General features: G+C 28.0%; 1 protein-coding gene across 13 annotated transcripts in view; it reads left to right on the top strand.

The window, feature by feature from the left end:
* Positions 1–22,295, top strand: part of LOC129968690 (circumsporozoite protein-like) — a 28,859-nt gene extending 6,564 nt beyond the window's left edge. For 4 of the 13 annotated variants that reach the window (XM_056082847.1, XM_056082843.1, XM_056082844.1 and 1 more), the window contains 16 exons: positions 725–739; positions 1,887–1,901; positions 3,453–3,467; positions 4,298–4,312; positions 4,558–4,572; positions 4,870–4,884; positions 6,055–6,069; positions 6,317–6,331; positions 7,441–7,455; positions 9,363–9,377; positions 9,650–9,664; positions 10,003–10,017; positions 10,345–10,359; positions 14,701–19,505; positions 20,063–20,077; positions 22,142–22,295. In XM_056082847.1, the coding sequence (XP_055938822.1) occupies positions 725–739; positions 1,887–1,901; positions 3,453–3,467; positions 4,298–4,312; positions 4,558–4,572; positions 4,870–4,884; positions 6,055–6,069; positions 6,317–6,331; positions 7,441–7,455; positions 9,363–9,377; positions 9,650–9,664; positions 10,003–10,017; positions 10,345–10,359; positions 14,701–14,720 (215 nt within the window). In that variant the 3' untranslated portion in view covers positions 14,721–19,505; positions 20,063–20,077; positions 22,142–22,295. Of the gene's footprint in view, positions 1–724; positions 740–1,886; positions 1,902–3,452; positions 3,468–4,297; positions 4,313–4,557; positions 4,573–4,869; positions 4,885–6,054; positions 6,070–6,316; positions 6,332–7,440; positions 7,456–9,362; positions 9,378–9,649; positions 9,665–10,002; positions 10,018–10,344; positions 10,475–14,700; positions 19,506–20,062; positions 20,078–22,141 lie in introns of those variants that run through there. The other 9 variants (XM_056082838.1, XM_056082850.1, XM_056082845.1 and 6 more) reach the window with 9 other exon arrangements.
* Positions 22,296–24,982: the final 2,687 nt, after the last annotated feature.

The following is a 24,982-nucleotide window of genomic DNA, read 5'->3' as shown; positions in this document are numbered from 1 at the left end:
GACATATTTATCCTAATATTTTTTTGATTTATTTACTCCTCTTCTGGTTCCGGTCAAAATGTTAAATCATTTTTGAAATTTTGTAAATAAAATTTTTTGGGAACAAATTTTGTGTATATGAAATATTTCAAGTTCAGAAATTATTTGTGATTTCAAAAGGAAAAAAGAAGAAAAAAAATCTATAGATTAAATAAAATATGATATTTTGAGAAAGAGCAATTATTAAAACAAATAACATTAAACTTAACTTATTTTGATTTTATGATCATTAGATTTATTTCTAACTAAACATATCGTCTGATGTGATCATTCATAGAGAATATTGATTATATTTGATTTCAGATTAATTGTTTTAAAAAAAAACTTCATATAAATGATTCCATCAAATTGTCAGATATTAAAACTGTGTAGTTTTAAATTTCTTGCTTAAATTCCACTTATTGTGTACATGAACCATTTACGTGAGGATATCCCATAAGAACATAGCGCTAGTAAAAGCACAAATATCTTATTCAAGTTTCTTCTAAATTTAGTGATATAATAACTTATCGTTTTTATTTAGCTTGTAAACTACACAGACATTAAATTCATAGAGTAGCAAAACACAGACATGATAAGACAGATATGCAAATACAAATACACATTTATGTCTATTATTAGAGCGTTATGACATTTTTACTTTTACTATCTGTTAATTCTTTTTTATTCCTTTGGTTTTCTTCAGATCCGAGCTCTAATGGTAAGATATTATTTGTCATTTTTTAATAAAACTTTTAAGAATAAATTTTGCGTAAATGGGAAGTTTAAGGATTGTTAATATTAATAACATCAAATTAGAAGTTTTAAAAAAAACTGTAGAACCTGCAAATAAAATTTTTATTAAGAAATTTAAAATTAAAAAAAAATATATTTTTATTAGATACCCAAAATAATAAACTTTGTAGTGAATATTTCTTCAAGAATTTCCGACTATTATTTTTAACTTTTGATGATATTTTGGAGAATAAATTTTGTGTAAATGGGATGTTTAAGATTTGCAAATATTCGTGATTTCAAAGGAAAAAATATTTAAAACCAAATAAGATAAGGTATTTTTATAAAAGTCATTAGTAAAGCACAATATATTTAACTCACATTCAAAACGTTCATATTTCTTACGTCAAATTATCAAAGTTAAAATTAATCTACAAAATGAACAGAGTACGAGGGCAATGGCTTCTTGATGATATATTCCCACAGATTCTATAAGAAATAACGTCGCTTATTTGATACAAAAAAACGAACTCGAAGGCATCAAAACGCAGCCAAAGTGAACAGAAAAACAGCACTTTTCGTAAACAGCACCACATATGCAACAAGTAGATATTAAATACGTATAACGGCACAAAGTTATTAGAGAGAACTTAATTACTCTAAATCATTTCGGCTATTCCTTTCTAGACAACTTACTCAATATAGAATGGGTGCTCAGCACAACTTATACCGGCTTCAATACACAACTGATTCTTCCACCATCTTCCAACATTTTAAGGTCTCTATGACAGGGCAAAAAAGCTTCTAGAAAGATCGCTAAAACTCGTGACTTTAAGGACCTTTTGTAGAAAATCTTGTAGATTCTAAAATCTTCTAATTTGATCTAAATTCTGAAATAAATGCCAACTGATCGCCAAGTTTGTCTCCAAAGCCGAGAGTAATTCATCCGGTATCCATTCAATATTCATCAGAGCTATTTGTAAATCTTTCTTATTTACGATACAACTAAACATATAGAAAGCAACATTACAAATTCGTAACAATATTTCACCGTTAGTTTTATTTCTAATTGTTATTTTTACATTCCTAATTTTCCTCTGGAGTAATGTTTTTAATGCTTTGCTTTTCTATAGGTCCTGACTCAGATGGTAATTTATATTAGCTATTTCTCAATAAAATTTTTAAGAATAAAGTTTGTATAAAAGGAAAGTTTAATAAATACCATTGTAAATTACTTCAAAATAAAGGATGCGAAAAAAAATGAAAAACAGTAAGTGAAATAAAATAATTTCATAATTTTTTTTACTAAACACAAAATGCATTGATAATGAACTCAAATTGAATATTTTACGATTGGGTTTATTTCCGATTGTTAATTTAACATTCTAAAATATTTTATTAAATTTTTACTATTTATTTACTTTTCTGAAGATCTTAAAGCTAAATGATTTTTGTGATTCAGCACATTATTGTTTTAGTGGATAAATGTTGTATAAATGCACTATCTGTAACTTGGAAATATTTGTAATTTTAAATTACCAGACACAAAAGAAAAGCACAATAAGTATAATTAAAATCGAATCCTTCCATAGTGACATCTATTAACTCACAAAAATCTTTCACTCAGATCGAATACTTTATATCAATCGTTTGATATTAAATCTTGTAATTGTAATTGTCTAACTTTTATTTATTAGGTACATGAAACTTACTAACACAAATATTCCCAAGACATAACAACGATATTAAAAATGTTGATATTTACTTCACCCCTCTTCTAAATCTCTCGACAGTCAATTTCCCTTTTTTATTCGTCTTGTGAGCTACACAGATATTGAACTTATTATTCTTTTAATATTTACTCTATTAATTCATTTTCTTTACAATGAAAGAAAAATTTGCGATTAAATATTTAATGAAACAATAAAAATGGTTTGAATTTTGCATGTTAAAAATTAAATACATAGTTAAATACATAAAATTATTTTAAAAAAACATTTCGCAAGAGTATTAAATTGTCTTCATAATAATGAAAATTTTTTAAAGCTTTAAATTGCGTAAAATTCACTTTTGTGCAAAAATATTTTCGAAAATCTCAGAAAATTCCGTAACTCAGCTTCATTGTAAATTAATTGAAATTTCAAAAAATTCGTGCCGAAAGACAAATTTTCTACCTCAAAAATATATACGTGCCAAATTTGGCAGCTGTATCTTAAACGTCTTGTCAGTAATGCGATAAAACACTACACAAAGGAACAGGCAAAAACACACACATCTTTATTAGTAGTAAAGATTATTATTTTTACATTTTTAATTTTTCTATCTCTTAATCTTTTTATTATTTGATAGAATTCGAAAGATAAGAAATTATAATTTTTTTATATTTTAAGAATAAATTTAAGTTAAATAATTTTAAATTTTAAGAATAAATTTGGCATAAATAGAAAGTTTATGATTGACAATATTAATAATGAGAAACACAAATGAATAAAATAAAAATAAATAAGACATAATGAAAAACGCAAAGGAATAATGTAAAAATCTATAAATAAAATAATATAATTTCTCAGATATTTTTATTAGAGATACAATATATTAAAGGATTCTCACTGAATATTTTATTATTAGTTTCCGTATGTTATTTTTATAATCTGACATCTTCTTTTTATTAATTTTCTTATTCATTTGCTCCTATGCAGGTCCCGATCCGAATGGTAAATCACTTTGCTTATTCCACATATAATAGTTTTAGAGAATAAATCTTATTCAAATTGAATGATTAAGGTCTATGTACATTTGTGATTTTAAATACAGGACATAAAAAACGTAAAAAGTAAAAATAAGGTCAAGTGTCTTCATAGACACGTATATTAATACTCTAAATATTCATTTATGACTCCAAATAAATATTTCACATTAATTTTTAATTCCTAAGCATTCTTATTATTAATTTTTTTTAGTCATTTGTTTCACTTCCGGGTTTTGTTGTATGTTAAATATTTTCGAAAATTTGCAAGTCATATTTTTAGAGAATAATTGTTTTGGTAAGTTTTGGGAAAATAGAATGCTTAATGTCTACAAATAAGTGTTAATTAATTTAAAAGAAAAATATTCTAAACCAAATAAAATAATATAGTTTATGAAGAACTTTAGTGAAATGTAACATATTAACTCATTTTGAAAATTTCCAAAATCATAAACAATTCGTAAAATAAAAGAGTTTCCATGCATTAGTCTTATTGCAAAACATATCAATAGGTTTAATAACATGTGCAGTAATACCCTTAGAAGCTATCTTGGATAAAACTCCAAAATTCAATTTAGTTCTTATTTAAAATTAATTAATTGTTCAGAGGTGTACATTCGAATTTGAAATTTTTGCACAAACGAAATTGAACTATAGAGCACCGAAACACACACACACACACACACACACACACACACACACACACACACACACACACACACACATTCATCTTTATTATTAACAGAGATTGTTATTTTTCTAAATATTAATTCTTTTTCTTCTTTTTCTTTTCTAAAGATCCTAACCCAAATGGTAAGACATCTTAGCTGTGCTTTTTAATTTAAATTTTAAGAAAACTTTTTCCCAAAGGAAAACTTTAAGATTTCTACTATTTATAACCTAAAAAGGGTAGAGTCAAAATAATTTTACTAAATCCATAAAATATTAATCATAAGATCATATTGAATAGCTTATTTTTAGATTTATTTCTAATTGTTATTTTTACACTCTTACTTATTCTTTCTATTGATGTTTTTTATCCATTTACATCTCTACAGGTTCTGATCCCAAAGGTAAATCATTTTTGTGCTTCCATAAATAATAAGTGAATAATAGTAATTAGTGAATTCCAAATAAATTTTATTTCGTTGGAATGCCTAAATTCTGCATATATTTAAAATGGAAGACACAAAAGGGAAAATGTAATAAATAGAAATAAACTGGTAATTTAATTGAAACAATTATTAATACACAAAACATTAAACTATGATTCCTACTTAATAGTTTATCTAATTCTAATTTACTTCTAATTATTATTTTTACTTAATTACTCTTTCTATTAATTTTCTTTTTCATTTGCTTTTATTCAGATTCTGATCCGAATGGTAAATCATTTTTTTTTATCCTACACATAATAGTTTTAGAGAATAAATTTTATACAAATGGAATGATTAAGGCGTGCATATTTTGCAACTTAAATACAGGACACAAAAAGGACTTAAAAAATACAAATAAGGTCAAAAGGTTCCACAAAGACGTTTATTCCCTAAATATTATACTATTACTAATGATTATTTTATTATTAGATTTATTTTTGATCGTTATTTTTAAATTCGCCGGCGTCATGGCAGTCCGTTTTTCCCGTGATCTGGGCGTCCCGGGTTCGATTCCCGGTTCGGGCATGGTTGTTCTTCTTCTGTGTTCTAACTGTGAGGTGTGTAAATGTGCCCTGCTGTAAAAAAAGATTGTGCTAGAGAATGTGACGCATGAAGTAGCTGAGTCGTACTCTTGGCCCTATTTGGCGCTACTAAAGAAACAAGAGACGCTCACTCGGCTTAAATCACTAACAGATCTATCAGCGGGCTTGTAAAGTGCCATAAGTAACAACGACATTTTTAAATTCTTACATCTTCCTTCTATTAATTTTTTTATTCACTAGCATCTCTCCCGACTCTGGTCCGTATGGAAAACCATTTTCAAAATTATGTAAATAATATTTTTAGAGAATAAATTCTGTGTAAATAGAATGTTAAAGGTCTGCAAATATTTGTTAATTCAAAAGAAGAAAAAAATAATAAACGAATAAAATATTTTCATGTTAAATTGTAATAAAATATTAAAATTTTGCAAATTTCCAAATTTGTTACGTAAAATTTCGTTAGTACAGTAATTACGGTTACGTACAGTAATTTTACGGTGAAAAGCTTAATTAGAAATAAGCTAAATAATACGATTCCTAAAGTAATATTTTCGAAAATTCTCTTAGAAAAACTGCCAAAATTTAAATTAATTTTTATTTAAAATATTCATTCTCACCCTCCAAAGTATATATACGTCAAATTCGGTAACCGTTGGTCAAACAAAATGGCCGGTATGGCACCAAAGCATTCACGAAATATTGAATATTCTTTTATGCTTGATTCTTAAAAAAATATTTTATTGAATTTTTTAAACATGCACAGACATTTATCTATATTATTAATCCTCATTATCGTTTTTACAACCTTACTTTTTCTATCTATTAATGTTTTTTTTATTAATTTTCTTTCCTCCAGCTCCCAGCCCAAATGGTAAGACAGCCTTGTTAATTTTTAATTATATTTTTAAGAATAAATTTTGAATAAATAGAAAATTAAGAATTTCCACTATTAATAATTTAAAAATGGTGGATGCAAAATAATTTCATAAAGACTTTTATTAAACATACCAAACATTAAATAAGAACATATTGAATGTTTCATCATTATTATTGATGTTTATTTTTTTCATTCTTAGTTATTCTGTGTGTTATATTTTCATTTATTTGCTTCTCTACAGGTCCCCCTCCGAATGGTAATTCATTTTTGGAATTTCGCAGATCAGAATTTTGGAGAATAAATTTTATTTAAATTGAATGTCTAAGTTCTGCATATATTCGTAGCTTTAAAATGCAAAACAAAAACAAAAACATAATAAATACTAATAAACGCAGATAATTTCCTTTAGGCATTTAGTAACACATAAAACATTAAACTATTAATCCTAATGAATAATTCATCATTATATTTATTTCCAATTGTTATTTATATAGTTTTACTTATTCTTTACATTAATTTTTTTTCATTTATTCGCTTCTTTGCAGGTTCCGATCTGAATGAAAAGTCATTTATATTATTCCACACATAGTAGAATTAGAGAATAATTTTTATATAAATAGAATGCTTGAAACCTGCATATATTTGTATCTTTAAAATACAGGACAATACCCTCGCAAAATGTATAAATAAGATCAAATGTTTTTTAACAGACACATTTATCAATAATCAAAACTATGACTTCTGCTCAATATTTTATCATTATATTTATATTTTATTATTTGTATAATGTTCACATTTTCTTTTTATTATTTAAAAATAATAAGCAATAATTTTAAAGAATAAATTTTGCGTAAATGCAATGTTTAAAGTCTGCAAATATTTTTAACTTGAAAAAAAATTTAATGAAAATTAAAAATTTAACCAAATAAAATAAAATTGTTTCACGAAGAAATTTTTTAAAATATAAAATATTAAACACAACTCACAAAATCAAAAACAATCTGTCAAATCAATTAGCTCTTATGCAGTGGCTTTACTGGAAAATATACTAAGTTTAAAATGAAATAAGGTGTACAATATTATTTTCGGAAATAATCTCGGAATAAACATCAAAATTCAGCTTATTTCTTCTTTAAAATCACTGAAAAAAATCACTCTAGGTGTACATTTTCGCCCTCGAAGACATGAATGTACCAAATTTGGTAACTCTTCGACAAACGAAATTGCTTATAGAGCGAGCGCCAAAGCAGCCAAATGCGCACACCAAAAACCACATACGCATTATATTTATCATTAGCAGAGATTGTTACTTTAACATTCTTCTTTTTTCTATTTATTAATTTCAATTCATTTTCTTTTTTTAAGGTCCCAGCCCAAATGGTAAGACTTCTTAGCTCTTTTTTTAAATTAAAATTTTAAGAAAACTTTTCCTCAAATGGAAATTTTAAGGATTTTCACTATTTATTATCTAAAAATGATGGACTCATTAGGATCATACTGAATTGTTTACCATTAGATTTATTTCTAATTGTTATTTTTACATTCCTACTTATTTTTTCTATTGATTTTTTTTATTCATTTGCTTCTCAGCAGGTCCTAATCCGAATGATAAATCTTTTTTTATGATCCCGTACATAATTCCTATAGTGAATAAATGTTATATAACTGGAACATCTACAGCCAGAATATATTTGTAACTTTAAAATACTTGACACGAAGAAAAAATATATTAAGTACATTTAAATTCAAACAGTTTCGATCATGTGTTTAACATACAAGGTATTGAACTATAACTCCTATAAAATTTCATATTATTAGATATACAGTATGCGCCAAAATATTCAGTACTGAAACTCGCACATCTCGAACACGTGATTGCGTTTGTCGACGAGGCATAGCTCCAGCTACACGAGTTGCTACTAACTTGCGTTGTGCAGTTTTTGTTGGGAATGGGTCTCTCGACGGAGGAAAAAGTATTTATAGTTGAACATTATTTCTACTCTTACGGAAACGTTCGTGAAGGTGGGTCGAGTTTGAACGAGGTGGCAGAATAATTCCAAGAGAAATTTAATACGACGGTTTAATAAGTGATCGAGCCATTTCTGCAGGATTTGAGAAGGTTCTGTCTTGCAAGGAACATTCAGATGAATAGACTGTGATATCAGCAGGACGGAACGACCAGCCATACAGCTCAAGCATCTCCAGCCATGTTGGAGGAAAACTTTCCAGGACGAATCATTTCACTTGGGTACTGACTTCCCATACCCGGCCCATTCCTATCTTACACCGCTTGTGGCCTGCTTGTGGGGAATGTTCACAGAAGAGTATGTTCAACAGTGAAGATCCACCAAGAACCGTGCATGCATTATGTGAGAAAATCGTCTCTTTTTGCAGGAGTCTGCAGCAACCTTTGTTTCAAGATATGTTTGAGAATCTGCGTGAACGATATGACACTGTCTTCAGCGAGGTGGTGCACACTTTGAGCACTTACATTACGCATATCGTGGTAAATCAACAAGCTAATAGTGTGTATGCATGTAGGTTAATTTCTGTTGAGGAAAAATAAACTCACAGATGACAATAATGTAATTTTGTTCATCGTTTCATTTCAGTGCTGTATATTTTAGCGTATATTGTATTTCTTATAGTTATTTTCACAATTATTCACTTCCTTCCATTAATTTTTTTACTTGCATTTTGTTAAGGTTCCGGTCTGAATAATATGTCATCTTTGAAATTTTGCAAATAGTATTTTCAGAGAATGAATTTTATATAAATGAAATGTTTAAGGTCGGCAAATATTTGTCACTTCAAAAATAAAAAAGGGAAGAAAATATAAAAGACAATTAAAATAAATAAGTTTTAGAAATAACTTTATTAAAACACGGATATTAAACTTCACTCATGTAGAATATTCTATCATTCATTTTATATCTGATTGTAATTTTTATAATTTTATTTTTTCTATCTACTTAATTTTCTTTTTCGCTTACTTTTCTTCAGGTCTCGGCTCAAATGATAATTTACATTTGTTCATTCTTAATGAAAATTTTAAGATTAAATTTTGGGGAAATGGTAGATTTTAAGGATTGCCAATATTAATTACTTCAAAATGAAGGACGCAAAATAAAACTGTAAACAAAATAAAATAGTATCACAAAGTTATTAACCCCACAAATGTAAAACATTGCCTCATAATGAGCATTTTAATATTAAGTTATTTATGATTGCTTTTATGCATTCTTATGTTTTATTTATTTTAAGTTGTTTTATAATTTTTTTTTTAGCTTTCGGACTAAGAGGTAAAACGTTATTGTCATTTTGTAAATTATATTTTTATCAAATTTTATAACATAGAAAAAATAATTTGAAAGCTTAAATAAACTTTGAAATGAAAAATGAAAAGGAACATTTAAAAAAATATAATGATTATCAAATTCAGAAAAACACATCAAATTTTGAACTTTCATTTTTTAAAATAATATTTCGCTAACATTATTTTTTACTTGTTACTTTATTACTTTCATATTATTCATTTTTATTTCTAAAATGTTTTAATAAATTTTTTTTCAAGGTCCCGCTGGAATGGGTAAGATAGTTTTTTATGCTTTAAAAAATAGTATTTTGATCAAAAATATTTTGCATAAATGTGACCTTTAAAGTTTGAAAACATTTTTAAACTCACATGTTTGATAATAAATAAATTTTATAACATAGTTTATTTGAGTTTTCAATTTTTTTGAAATGAAAGAGTAGGGACGTTTGAAAAATATAATAATCTATCATATTTAAAAAAAAACGCATCAAATTTTGAACTTCCATTTTTTAAAATATTACTTCGTCACCATTAGTTTTTACTTATTGCTTCCTTATTTTCATATTATTCATTTTTATTTCTAAATTTTTTTTAATAAATTATTATTTCAGGTCCCGCTGGAATGGGTAAGATAGGTTTTAATGCTTTAAAAAATAGTATTTTGTATAAATGTGACGTTTAACGCTTGAAATCATTTTTAAAATCCCATATTTAATAAATAAATTTTATAAAATAGTTTATTTGAGTTTTCAAATTTTTTTTTCTTTCAAACGAATGAGAGTAGGAACTTTTAAAAAATATAATGATCTATCAAATTTAAAGAAACACATCAAATTTTGAACTTCCATTTTTTTAAATATTATTTCGCCATCATTATTTTTTACTTGTCACTTTATTGCTTTCATATTATTCATTTTTATTTCTAAAATTTTTTAATAAATTGGTTTTTTTAGGCCCTGCTGGAATGGGTAAGAAATTTTAAGAGCTTTAAAAATATAGCATTTTTGTCAAAAATATTTTATATGAATGTAACGTTTAAAGCTTCTAAACATTTTTAAATTCACAATGCAAAATATTACCGAATTTTAAAATTTATCGAAACATTTATGTTCGTTACCTAATATTTAAATGCATTGCTTAAGATTCACTTTGTTAAATAGCAATAAGATTAAATTAAAATTCTATTAAATTCCAATATCACAGATTCCTATAGCACTATGCAGTACAGCTCAGATTAATATAAGAACTATACAGTAAAAATGAAACTTTATTTCTGTGCTCAGATGGCAAAATACTTCGAAGCCTTCAATATTTTTACGTGATATTAACAATTTGGTCCTTTTTGTTTTTTTGTGTGTGTGCGTGTGAAAAGTGGCATAAAAATGTACCATCTGGATTCAAACTTATCTAGTAAATGATTAAATTAATTTAGAAATTAGAGTAAGCCACATTAATTTCCTATTGAATACATTTACTGATGTTCAGAATAATAAAAGATAGTAAAGGGAGTATCTAGCTAATCTATTTCAAAAACCAATTTGATGCAATATCTAAATTAAATTATTTTGTGTCATCAGGTTTCAAACCACCGTTTCAGAACAAATATATTGTAGTTGCATAGTTATAGTATGGCGGTATGTCAATCCTGAAACCCCGATCCCAAGCATTACATTTGCAAAGCCAGAGAGATTCAATATCCATCCCATCAATAACAATGATGAAGGAATCAATACTGTCTACTTATGCTGATCTAAGGACACTTTAGATGAGAGGAAGAAGAAACTAACGGGAGGAGTTTTCCCCGAAATTTCACACATATTCTAGAATAAAGGTCTTTTCCCTCTTACTTCTCATAAAATTGGGGACCTTGAATATGGCTGCGAATCTCTTCCATGCCAATAATTATGAAATACAGAACTTTGGATTGTGTCTAAAAAATTTACTGAATTTATTGCAAGATATGTATTTTGACGCCTTCATGTCTGCGGAGTGACACCACAATTTGACACAAAATTAATTTTTAGTCACAAGATTAAATATCGAATTTCGTTTATTTAAATCATTGAGTTGAGTTATTGCTTTTACATACACGAGAAAGTATACACGCACAGATAATCAACACCTTGTTGGATTTAGTTCAAGATTTGATAGGTGTCTAGACTACAGATATTAAATCTATGTACAGAATTTTATGCATCTAATTCTCTTCGTTTTGAAATTATCGAATCCACTTGTAATCAAACAGTCAGACAAATCTTTTATGAATGAGTTTCGTCCAAAATTTGACAGCAATCTACTAATTTAGTCGCAATAATTCCATATACCAGATTTCAGCTGTCAAGCTCAAAGAGTTTTTGTGTTATCGTAATCACAGACAATCGGAGATAATGCAAAAATGTGTCTTTCGGACTCTAGGAAGTTTGGAATGTGGTTATCTTCAATATCTCGATTGCGAATTTTTTTGTCGGTTACAATACTTCATCTACACTTACGAGGAAGTACCAAAGCTAATGAAATCGCAAAAAACATAAGAAAGTAAAATGGATTTCACGAAGCACTCTAAGATTTGAATAATAATTTTTTAAGTATTAACACTCTCTGTAAACTATACAAAGTAAATATCCAGATTTCTTTAATTCGAGCACTATGGAGGTCAAAAGATGAAATGATTTTATTCAAGATGAAAACCATATAAGAAACTATTTTTAAACTCCATCACTGATGTCTTGTCTCTGTCAACCAAGAGATAAACCATGGTCCCGAAGACTAGTGGGTCCTTTATCGAGTTACTTTAAGCTTACATAAGAAACCAAAGAGGGAGTTAAAAATCTGTACATCAAAATTTAGCTGCCAGTAAAAGTACCACTTTGAGACTAAATGAAAGTAAGATATCACAGAGATTAATTTAAATCTTGGCTCTTATTTTTAGTAAACAAATTTTATTCGTTACAATAAATGTTGAAACTGGCGTCCTTTTTCTCGAAAACAAAAGCGAGTTCGTTTTACTAGAAAATATTTTAGGTTTTTCTATAAATATCGAAATCATCCCCTCTTTCACAAATACGTATTCGTCTTATCAAAGAATTTGTGGAAATTTTGTTAGATTCCGCGGAGTATGGGAGTATTGATATTACAAATAGCTTTGCAATGCTCTTTACCAGCTTGGTATTAGTGTATAGACAATTCACCTAAAACACATTTTTCAAATAATCCCATAGGAAGAGATAAGGAAGTCATAAATATGGCAAGTGAGGGAACCACAATCTTCAGTAAAATGACATGCTGACTGAAAAATTCGTTAAAAAGATGCATAGTGATGCTTAATGTTTGAAAAATCGCATTGTGTGTGTAGGAGGATTATGCTAGGAACGGCAATCTCCAGTAAAATGACATGCTGACTGAAAAATTCATTAAAAAGATGCATAGTGATGCTTAATGTTTGAAAAATCGCATTGTCTGTGTAGGAGGATTATGCTAGGAACCACAATCTCCTGTAAAATGACATGCCGGTTGAAATGTTCGTTCAAAAGATGCATAGCGCCGCTTAATGTTATAAAAGTCGCATTCCCTGCGTAGGAGAATTCTGCTAGGATCGACAATCTCCAGTAAAATGACATACTGACTGAAAAATCCGTTTAAAAGATGCATAGCGTTGCTTAATGTTTGAAAAGTCGCGTTGTTTGTGTAGGAGGATTCTGCGATGAACAACAATCTCCAGGAAAATGACATGCTGGCTGAAAAATTTGTTAAAAAGATGCATAGTACTGCTTAATGTTTGAAAAATAGCATTGCCTGTGTAGCGTCCATCAACTTACAACAGTGAAACAAACAGCTCAGAATTAGGATATTTCTTGCGAAACTTTTGACGAACAATCGTATATCGTGAGAATATGAGTTTCGAGCAAAACAACACTCAAACACGAGTATGTAATGCTTTTTTACAAAACAACATCGCCACCTCGAACAACAAACTATTCACAAATGAATTCTCTGAGCATGGGATAACCGATACGATTGAAATGCATTCGAAACAATCTATATTGTCATCTGCAGTGTGGAAATAGAAATCCGATTCGTCTTACTGAATTCCAGTGAAATACGGGATGTGCTGAAAGCATTGGAAATTATTGAATCGTGTATTAAGATGCATCATCCTAATAAGGCAATAGCAATACCCGGAACAAACTCGCTTAACGATAATGCTGTGTCTCATTTTCGCCTGTTAGGAAAAATAGTAAAAAAATTACTTGAGACAATTTTCTGATAAAAAGAAGCATACATTACAAATAATAAATTACATTATTATAAATTTGCTTAACTTTTTCTTGGAATGGAAAGCATTGTCTTATTATTATACATGGATTCATATGGAAGGAATTATTTCGTTTAACAAGAGTTTCGCATTACGAGTAAGAATCAAGAATGAATTATCATCGTCAAGCGAGTTTCTACTGTATTAGAATTTGACATATGATTGTTTCGATACACTGTAATAACTTTTATGAACTTTTAATAAAACCACTTACGTCAGTAAATTTGAAGTTGAGCAATGAGCATCCGTGGTAGCTTGAAGAAGGTCAAGGCGGCATTCAAATTCACGGAATGGATTGTCCATCATTTCGGCTGTCTCAGCGAATACAGCATTTGTGATCCTAAGTGTATTTGAGTGTATCAATATCTTCAACTAACCTTTGCAAACACTTTATACTTCATGTAACCTAAAACTGACATTGAAATAATGGCTGATATGAATTCATGGCTCCAAAGGATACATTAAATATTTTCCCACGTTCATAAAGTTTCGATAACAAACGAATGTAAAATCGTATTTCTGCATTAGTTGCGCCATCTGTCGGACAAAGAAATAATTTAAGAACAAAAAAATTAAATAGAAAAAGTTTTTACTATTGTATTCAGTGACTCTTTTGTAAATGTTTTTTGTACTCAGGGAAAAGCATTAGGACCATTTTATATATTAAATATAATAAAATAGTTCTAAAATACAGTCATTTCATTCTTTCATATGTATCTATTTCATATTATTAATAATACAAACTTATTTTTTTATTTTTGCGGGAGGATGGCAAGGTAAATAAAAATGAAATGTATTTCCATAAATTTATCATGCAATATTGGTACATGTAGTATTCAATAATTCTTTTGCAATTATTTTTGTTAATTAAGGAAAGACTTTATGACCATCCTGTATATTAAATATGCTGAAATGATTCTAAAATACATTCATTTTATTCTTTCGTATACTTCTATTTCATATTAGTAATATTACAAACTTATTTTTACTTTTGCAGGAAGAAGACAAAGTAAATAAAAATGAAATTTATTTCAATAAATTTATTATCCAATATACGTACATGTTATATTCAATGATTCGTTGTTAATTTTTTTTTTTTTGTAGACAAGTAAAGACTTTATGACCATCCTCTAAATTAAATATGCTAAAATAATATAGAATACATACATTTCCTACACATATTTTCAATTCTTATTACTAACTAGTCGCCTTTGGCGACCAGCCGGTTCGCCAATCTTAATGCTCATTAAAATTTTTAGTTAGTTAAATATTTTATGTAACTTGTTATCATAGTAGGTTTTTCAGCAAAATATTTTTAAACTTCAAGTTTTGATAGTCATATAATTCACTCATATTATTATAAATGCCTTAAGCCATAACGTACAATGCATTTCTCTAATTTTGTGTCAGCCCCCGGTAAAATTTCAACTTTAAATTAAAGTAAAACTGATTAAACTGCAATTAACATATAAACAGTTTTATTGAAACCAAGCATTTTTTTAAATGTGGTAATTCCTGGTGGTGCTGAAAACAGAAATGAATGAATTAAAAATGGTGCTGAAAACAGAAATGAATGAATTAAAAATGGTGCTGAAAACAGAATCGTTCAGCATTTAAGTCTTACGTACACTACAGAATAATTCATCATAAAATTCAGTTTTTAGTTTTACTTTCAAAACGATTCAAATGACTTTAATATTTTATTTTGTTTTGGTCTAAATTTTATACAGTCCTTTTGTCTTAAGGAATCAAATACTGTAAATTATTCTTGACATTGCAAGTTTTAAATAAGTAAATGAACGTTTCAATCTAGTCCTTTGGTCTTAAGGAATCAAATACTGTAAATTATTCTTGACATTGCAAGTTTTAAATAAGTAAATGAACGTTTCAATCTAGTCCTTTGGTCTTAAGGAATCAAATACTGTAAATTATTCTTGACATTGCAAGTTTTAAATAAGTAAATGAACGTTTCAATCTTCGTTTATGAAATCTGATTGATTTATGAAGTTTCGAATAGAACAGTTTAGAAAAATTAGTATTTTCGTAATTTTAGGCCAAACAGTCTTGAGAAGCCCTGGGTGAAGGGTATCATCTTTGAGACTATCTATAAAGTGGTCTAAAATCGCCCGTTTTCATCGAAAAGTGATATTCAAATTTTTATTAATCAGTCAGTTTCAGTGACTGATTTAGTTGATTAAAGTACAACTCTTTTTATTTAAAATATAAGTGTCTCAAGAATATTATGCAAAATATGATTCACAGAGCAGAGGATTTAGAAAAAAGCTAAACATTCCGAAATTTATTAGAGCATTCATTGACTCAAGATACACAAAATGTAATTATGTACTTCATTTAGACCATTTTAACATATGTATTTCTATTATTATAGGTTTACAAATTAACCACTGAGTCATAAAATTAAACGATATATATTAAACCATGTTTGTCTTAAATAAAGCTGATTTATTGAATTAATAATGTGGATATTGTAAAAGATCATAGAAATCATTGTCTTTCATTTATTTTTTAGAAAATATTATACTTCTTATTTATTTCATTTCATACAGACGAAAATTACACTTTTCTGAGTATGCAGTAATATTTAACTTATTTTTTTAATTTGAGATTTAGTCAATGTGATGGCAACTCGTTGATAAAAGCTAATTTTTTCCCATGCAATCATAGCATGCTCGCGCAGGTTGAATTTGTAATTTATTTCGTGTGAAATAAATTGTTGAAAACTGTAGCTAAAGTATTTAAAAAACAGTCATTTAAGAAAAGAAACCTAATTTATAATTTAAAACATTGGTATTAATAAATAGATAATTTTCTGAACTTTAACTTGATCTAAACATCATTTTTATGCAATGATAGTTTTGGAAGTTATTATGAAAAAACGCCGAAATTTCGCTTAATGTTAAATGAATTATAATTCTCGTTAAAAAAGAATCGCTCCGACGTGCACATTACCGAACTCCAAGGTATACATTTGCCAAATTTGGTGGCTGTGGATCAAACGGTCTGACCTGCAGAGTGCCACAAGACACACACATTCAGTTTTACTATAAGTATAGATACATATAGATGCTAAAAGTTTTTTTTTTATTTTTACAGACGGTGGACCAGGTAAATAAACATGAAATTTATTTCCATAAATATATTATACAATATTGGTACATGCTGTATTCAATAATTCTTTTGCAATTATTTTTGGTAATTAAGGAAAGACTTTATGACCATCCAGTATATTAAATATGTTGAAATGATTCTAAAATACATTCATTTTATTATTTCGTATATTTCCATTCATGTTACTAATATTACAAACTTATCCTTTTTTACTGAAGGAGGACAAGGTAAATAAAGATGAAGCTTATTATACAATATAATACATGTTATATTCAATTATCATTTAGTAATTAAAGAAAGACTTTATGACCATCCTGTATATAAAATGTGCTTAAATAATTCTAAAATACATTCATTTTATTCTGTCGTATGTTTGATTTCATATTACAAATGTTACAAACTTTTTTTTTATTTTTGCAGGAGGAGGGCAGGGTAAATAAAATAAATGTATTATATTATATACGCGCATGTTATATTCAATGATCCTTTGTTAATTAATTTGGAAAATTAAGGAAACACTGTATAACCACCGTGTATATTAAATATACTGAAATAAATACATTTCCTTCGAATACTTCTAATTCATATTGTTAATATTACAAACTTGTTTTTATATTTGCAAGGAGTGGGCAAGGTAGATAAATGTGAATCAGGCTTTTTACCAGCGGAAGGATAAATAAATTGCTTTCACTGATTATTAGGTTCTCTTTCATTCAACGCCCAGCTCAGTCCTTTTGTTTTAGAGTCTTAATTGATCCTCCGGAAGGAGAATACTTAAATAAAAGAGAATCAAATAGTAATAAATATGCAGCAAAAATTTATCAAACTGGTAATCAATCAGGGAGAGTAAAATTTGAAATGCTTAAAATATAACGAAAGATTAATTTTAAAGTATGCAAGAACATAATAATAATGCAGAAAACAAATATTAACAAATCACAACAAAATTCTGAAGGAAAAAATCCTTACATAAGATTTAATTGCGTGAAAAATTTGTTAGTGACTACAATAAAACTTCTAAGCATTGTAATAAAAAAAATTTCAATTATAAAATTGCCGTAAATAATATTATACCATATAGAATGACTAAACATTCAAATACTATAATAATTACATTTCGAAACAATAATGAGATCTTATATTATGCATTTCATAAATACCATTTTGATGTAATTCTGCTGTTACCTTTTATTCTACAGGTGGCGGAAGAGGTAATTAAAGATTTAATTATTCACGTATTAATTATTCAAGTCTTTTAAGCAACTTCAACTAACTACAAAAGTTTACATAACTACAAAAGCATTTATGTTTTTTTAAAAATTATTATTACCTTTGATGTAAAATTCCTTAATTTTCAAATAGAACGTTTCATTTCTTTCCAAACTGCAAAATATGTAAAGGAAAACCTAAACAAAGCATTAACATAAATCGTAGGCCTAATTCTTAAGAAAATTGATTCAAAATTAGTTTATTTTTTACTGATAAGTGATTACACAGATGTGAAAAGGTAACCTTAAGATATGAGTCAAAGAGTTTTTTTTTCTTCAGTTTCCCACTGTACTTTTCCCAACTCCTAACTAAATAACTCCGAAGCTAATTTTTTTGTATAATTGCTGTATAGTGCGTAATTTCTCCTCCATATTAATTACCTTTTTCTTTTATCACTCAGTTGGAAATCTCCACTGTGGTACATTTAAAAAACAGTATGCATATCCCAAGAACAATTTACGAGTACTGTACGTACTGGGCAATTATAATCAGGAACTGAGGTCCATTACACACAGACGAAACAATGAACAACGAGCAGAACGCTGCTCTTTTCCTATTTTCCTATCACAATTTGTATTTTGCCTAAGACACATAGTAGGATCGTAGCAGACTCCCCCTTCCAACGCCTTGCCTTCTTTATTTCGTTACGCTAAAAGAAAACTAGGCCAGATAGTACAAAAGCCGGATTGTCGCTAACCGGATACTCGCGAGTGCACTGTATGCTCAAGATACCCTGAACTGAGCAAGATCTAAGCTACTATATAATTTTAATTCCCTTAATGCATACCATAAGCCAATCTATTCTACTAAATTAATATTACAATTACTTTTCTAAACGTGTATACCATCAATTCAGAAAAAAATTATTTCGGAAATATACACCATAGTTATTTAGACAATGGAAGCATACTAATGTTTCGTGTAAATATCAAACTTCGTGTGACAAATCCTTCTCATTTTTTGATCTAATAAGAAATAACTATAACGAGATTAAAGAATATTTTAATTCAAACTTTCATTTGAAGAAGTGTTAAGATATAACCTTTATCATTTATTACGAATTTCTTAATAATGTTGGGATTTAGCAGTAATTTGTATTAAAATTTATTTACAAAGATTCATTCATAGTTTTCAAAACATCTTTGAAAATTATTAATATTTCATAACACTATTAATGATATTTTCTTCTGTATCTCTATGAATCCTACATAAAACAACTAGTGAAACTTTCATAAATTAATGTATACATTTTAAGATGAAGTAACTAACAATAGTCTAAGAAATTACAATAAAAGTGCAGCAAATTTATCTTCGATAAATGTTAAAATGCTTTTCATTACTTTTGCACGTTTTTTTTTTCTTTTTCTTTTTTAGGTGGAAGAGCAGGACGTAGAGGAAGATATGGTAGGTGAATTTTATCAATATAAAATTTAACTTATAACTTCAATTCCGATTAAAATTATATCGAAGAAAAAATATCGAAATGTTATCGAAAAATCAAAGCAATTCAAACATGTATACATATGTTATGGATAATATGATTAATATGTTGCCATTAATAATAATCGATTAAAGTGATTAATCACTCCGATAGATATTTATCGGTAATCGATTATAATCACACGGATTGTAACATTGCTTGATTCAATGTCTCACTCAAAATTGTACTTTTTCTCAAGTTTTGCCCAATATGAGGGTAGAATCAACAAAGGAAATTGGACAAAAATTAATAAAAATATATTTATATCTACTAAAAATAAAGATGTGTGTGTGTAAAGGCTTCAGTTATTTCATTCCCTGATATTCAGTTCTCTTAATGCTAAACTGACTTCAAATTAAACATTTATTCTTATTTGAAATATTTTATCGATTCTTTATGAATGCGTACCTGTTATTTTCTTAATTTTGTATGCTTGGTCTTTATTTTGATTGATTTTTTTTATTCTTTTGCTTTTTTCTAGTTCCTCCACAAAATTGTAAGATTCTTTTTGAACCTTGTAAATTGGCATTTTTAACAAATTCATTTTAATTACACGGATTGCTTAAAAGTAGAAAATATTTTTAATTTTGAAAGGAAAAAGATTGAGGAGTATAGAAAAAATCTAAGTTTTCAAAATGCAATATTAGTTTTTCATAACCAATTTCAATTTTTACTATTAATTTCGATATACAGAAAGACTAATGAACCTGCAAATCTAATATAAATACTTTTTCAAACCCTCACTAGATGACGCTACATATGCCATAACTTAAAGAGTTTAAATGGAAGCTGTTATGTGCATTTTTTTCAACGTCTTCTAGACTGTCATATTCAACTGAAAATTCTATTTTTATTATTAAAATTTAATATTTATATTTCAATAATACAAGATTAGTTCTATTGGCGTGGTCTTTAACATAAAAAAATAAGCCTAGATTTGAAAGTTTCAGTTATGTTCAAATAAAGAATTTGCTTACGAGATTGCTCGTTCTGTAACCAATAAAACTATTTGGAAACATTATCTGTTAAATTTCCATTTCTTGCTCTTTTTTAATAACGGAAAGTTTGTAATGCTAATAGAAAATCAAAAATTATTTTCTGTTCAATAATGCGAATTAATTAAAATGTACTTTTTAAGTTAGTGTATAACTTATCGGACATCTTTAGAACCCATATTTTTTCAGTATCTTTTCAATAAAGAAATGTTTGCTAATCTGATCGAAAATTCAAAAAATATTTTCTGTTCAGTACTGTAGATTAATTAAAAATCTTCCTTTGAAGTTGAAATGAATATCCGAAACAAGACAATCGGTCAGTATATTTATAATAATGTATAACTTTTCCAGGCATCATTCGAACTCATATTTTTTCAATAGTGAGAAATATCTTTTCGTATTTACAAAATACCTATAAAGGATTTGAGCATACAACTTATATATTTGCATGGTTTGGATCGAAATTTAAGATGCGATAAGCTTTTTCTTATCGTTTGCCATTTGATATTTAAAAAGAAAGTGTAACCTTGCTAAAACATAAAAAGAAAATTAAATGTAAAGAGTGACTGTCGTGGCTGGTTCGTGAGTGCTTTGAAAAAAATTAGGCAAATAGAAAACTTAACAGATTTATTTCAGATTCGTTCGAGTTACTCTGCTCAGTAACTCCTTCTCCTCCAAGAGCCAACACTCGAATGACATCACTCTTTGAATTACACTCGCGCTAGTTGCCTAGCGCCATCTATGAACGTTTATTTTCTTAACGCTTCAAAATCCAATCACTACAGTGACCTTAGAAAAAAAAAATGTTACAAGTGACAGTTAATAAATATCATTAATTTCTTTGAGGAAGAAGTAAAATTAAAAATCAGAAACAGTGGAAATATGGGAAATTTGATTCCCTCCGAAAGGGGACCAATACTTTTCAGAAACGCTATTTATTTAAATTCCTCATACAATGTAGATTCATTCTATATCCTTTTACTTATATGAAAGAATATAGTTGAATTTAAAGATAGTGATATCAGAAGACCTGGCAGTGTATAGTAACTACAAACTGGCTGCTTTGATTCGTCAGAAGACACACGGAAAAAAAAATGACACGACAACTGCAACAGCAACACAGGCGAGAATTGAGGTTGAGTCCTAAGGGCCATCATCGGCCGCGGTACAACCTAAGGAAGTAAGTCCCATCATCGATGGGAGGAGCCAGACCTCCACCGTTTCGTGTAACACAAGGGAAGCGAGAACCAACCACCATGTCCGAAGTTCCTCATTCTCACTTACGAGGGGCTCCCTATGGGATGGCAATGTATAGTAAAAAAGCCGTTTCCTTTCAAAATAAATTTAAAGATAACGCTCAAATAAATCAACTGGTATTGGAAGTGCGTATTATTAAAACGGACACAATAACTCAGACTTTAAAGGGGACAGACTTTTTACAAATTAAAGATAGTACAATTATTTTCATGCTTGTATACCGACACTATTTTCTTTGTTAGTTTTTGATTCTTCGAATATTTTTTGGAATATACAAAAACCAATTATCATTTTTGTTTCTTTGCCAGTTCAAAGATTTGCCTAATGAACGGTTGAAAGCTATACTCCAGGTTGAATCGACGTCTGAAAAGATCACATTTAAGACATTATTTTATTGAAAATGAATGCCCTTGTAACTGGAAGCGGGCTGAATGTTTGACATTGGATAATAAATTGCATTAACAAAACATAGATATCTGTTTATTTTGTCTCCGAGTAGTGACATAATTGTATTTTCAAGAAAACAATGGTTTGGTGGAATTGATAAACAATTCAAAATTCCATTTTTTTAAAAAATTACATTTACAAAAAAACACTTTGAAAAAAAACACAGAAGAAAAAAATAACATTTTAATTCCTACTTCGAAACTAAAATCAAGAATGAATAAAGAGATGATGGAAATTTAGAAGTTGTATCAAATTTTACGCTTGTAAAAGATAATACTTTTTCGGTAGTTTCCATGAGAAAAACAAAATGGAGATTATCGGGTTACCTTAGTTTTGGTATTTTGAAGTTGAATACGATAATAAACATCTCATTATCTATATAATAGAATTGAATTTTTAAAGCTGAAATTTGACAAATATTTTCCATTAAAGCTTTCAATCACTTGAAATTTTACGTTTGAAATTATCCGCTGGCTTAAAAGTACGAATTAAAGAAATCAATTTGCTTAGCTTATGAAACGATTCCTGTCTTCTACATGACTCATATTTACTTTTAAATATTATCTAGCATCTAGCTTAGGTAAAATTTGAAAGCAATTATTGCGATTAAGATTGTTATTGAAATAGAAAATACAAGAAAGAAAGAAAAAAAGCTAAATATAGGATGTAGACAAATAGACTTCAACCCATCGTTGATTTGTTTTAAAACTTTATAGTAGTCTGCACTAATTTGGTTACTGAATTTTATCCATCTAGCTTTCTTCGTTTTTCGATATTCTTCTCTTATATTCGAACAGCCGGGCAGAAATACTTCCTCTAGATAGGTTTCCCCCAAAATCTGTAAGATACCTACAAATTTGGTGTATAGGCCATGTACCAAATTTCATCCTTCTAGCTTAAAACGTTTTTGAGTTATCTGTGTCATAGATAGATGCTCACACAGACAGTCATTTTGAAAAGATTTGTTTTATGTATTCATCGATGTCTAAAATGTGGTAATTAGTCATAATCTCGAGTTCTGATTTTTTTTTCAAAATTACAATACTTTCTTATACTTCGTATACAAGAAACTTCGTATACTTAGTTTTCTCGAAACATATGAAATCTAAACAAACACTGATCATTGAAATTAAAAGAATAATTTGAAAAACTTTGAAAAATGTACTCATTGATTAAAATTTCGATTTTCAGGGTATAAATATTTCTTTAAATTGTTTCCTAAAATTTTCAGAATTTCTTCCAGTTTTATACTTAAATTTTGAATATTTCTCTCTACAATTTATTCTATGTTTCTGAACATTTCTCCCCATCTTCCCCAGCATTTCTCCAATCTGTCTCTAAAATGTCACCTTTTTTTTCTTAAAATTTACAGAATTTTTTCCAATTTTATACTCACATTTTCAGTATTTATTTCTACAATTTCTTCTATGTTTCTGAACATTTCTCCCCATCTTTCCCAGCATTGCTCCAATCTGTCTCTAAAATTTACCCCTTTTTTCCTGAAAATTTACAGAATTTTTTCCAGTTTTATACTTCAATTTTGAGTATTTCTCTCTACAATTTCATCTATGTTTCTGAACATTTCCCCCCTCATCTTCCCTAGCATATCTCCAATCTGTCTTTAAAATTTCCCCCTTTTTTTCCTAAAATTTTCAGAATTTTTTCCACTTTTATACTTTTGAGATTTCTTACTACAATTTCTTCTATGTTTCTGAACATTTCTGCCCATCTTCCCCACCATTTCTCCAATCTGTCTCTAAAATTTCCCATTTTTTTTCCTAAAAATTTCAGAATTATTTCCACTTTAATACTTAAATTTTGAGAATTTCTTTCTACAATTTCTAATATGTTTCTGAACATTTCTCCCCATCTTTCCCAGCATTACTCCAATCTGTCTCTAAAATTTCCACTTTTTTTCCGAAAATTTACAGAATTTTTTCCAGTTTTATACTTAAATTTTGAGTATTTTTTTCTACAATTTCTTCTATGTTTCTGAACAATTCTCCCTATCTTCTCCAGCATTTCTCCAATCTATAAAATTTCACCTATTTTTAACTAAACGTTTCAGAATTTTTTCAAGTTTTATACTTAAATTTTGAGTATTTCTCTCTACAATTTCTTCTCTGTTTCTGAACATTTCTCCCCATCTTTCCCAGCATTTCTACAATCAGTCTCTAAAATTTCCCATTTTTTTTCCTAAAAATTTCAGAATTATTTCCACTTTAATACTTAACTTTTGAGTATTTCTTTCTACAATTTCTTCTATGTTTCTGAACATTTTTCCACATCTTCCCCGGCATTTCTCCAATCTGTCTCTAAAATTTCCCCTATTTTTTAATAAAATTTTCAAAAATTTTTCCAGTTTTATACTTAAATTTTGAGTATTACTTTCTACAATTTCTTCTATGTTTCTGAACATTTCTCCCCATTTTCCCCAGCAGTTCTCCAATCTGCCTCTAAAATTTCCCCTTTTTTTTCTTAAAATTTACAGAATTTTTTCCAGTTTTATACATAAATTTTGAGCATTTATTTCTACAATTTCTTCTATGTTTCCGAACATTTCTCCCTATCTTCCCAAGCATTTCTACAATCTGTCTCTAAAATTTACCCGTTTTTTTCCTAAAAATTTCAGAATTATTTCCAGTTTTATACTTAAATTTTGAGTCTTTCTTTATAGAATTTCTTTTATGTTTCTGAACATT

The sequence above is a fragment of the Argiope bruennichi genome, chromosome 5, assembly GCF_947563725.1.
Source record: "Argiope bruennichi chromosome 5, qqArgBrue1.1, whole genome shotgun sequence".
NCBI lineage: Eukaryota > Metazoa > Arthropoda > Arachnida > Araneae > Araneidae > Argiope > Argiope bruennichi.
Note: the sequence above shows the minus strand (reverse complement) of the source record. Positions and strands in the feature narration are given on the sequence as shown.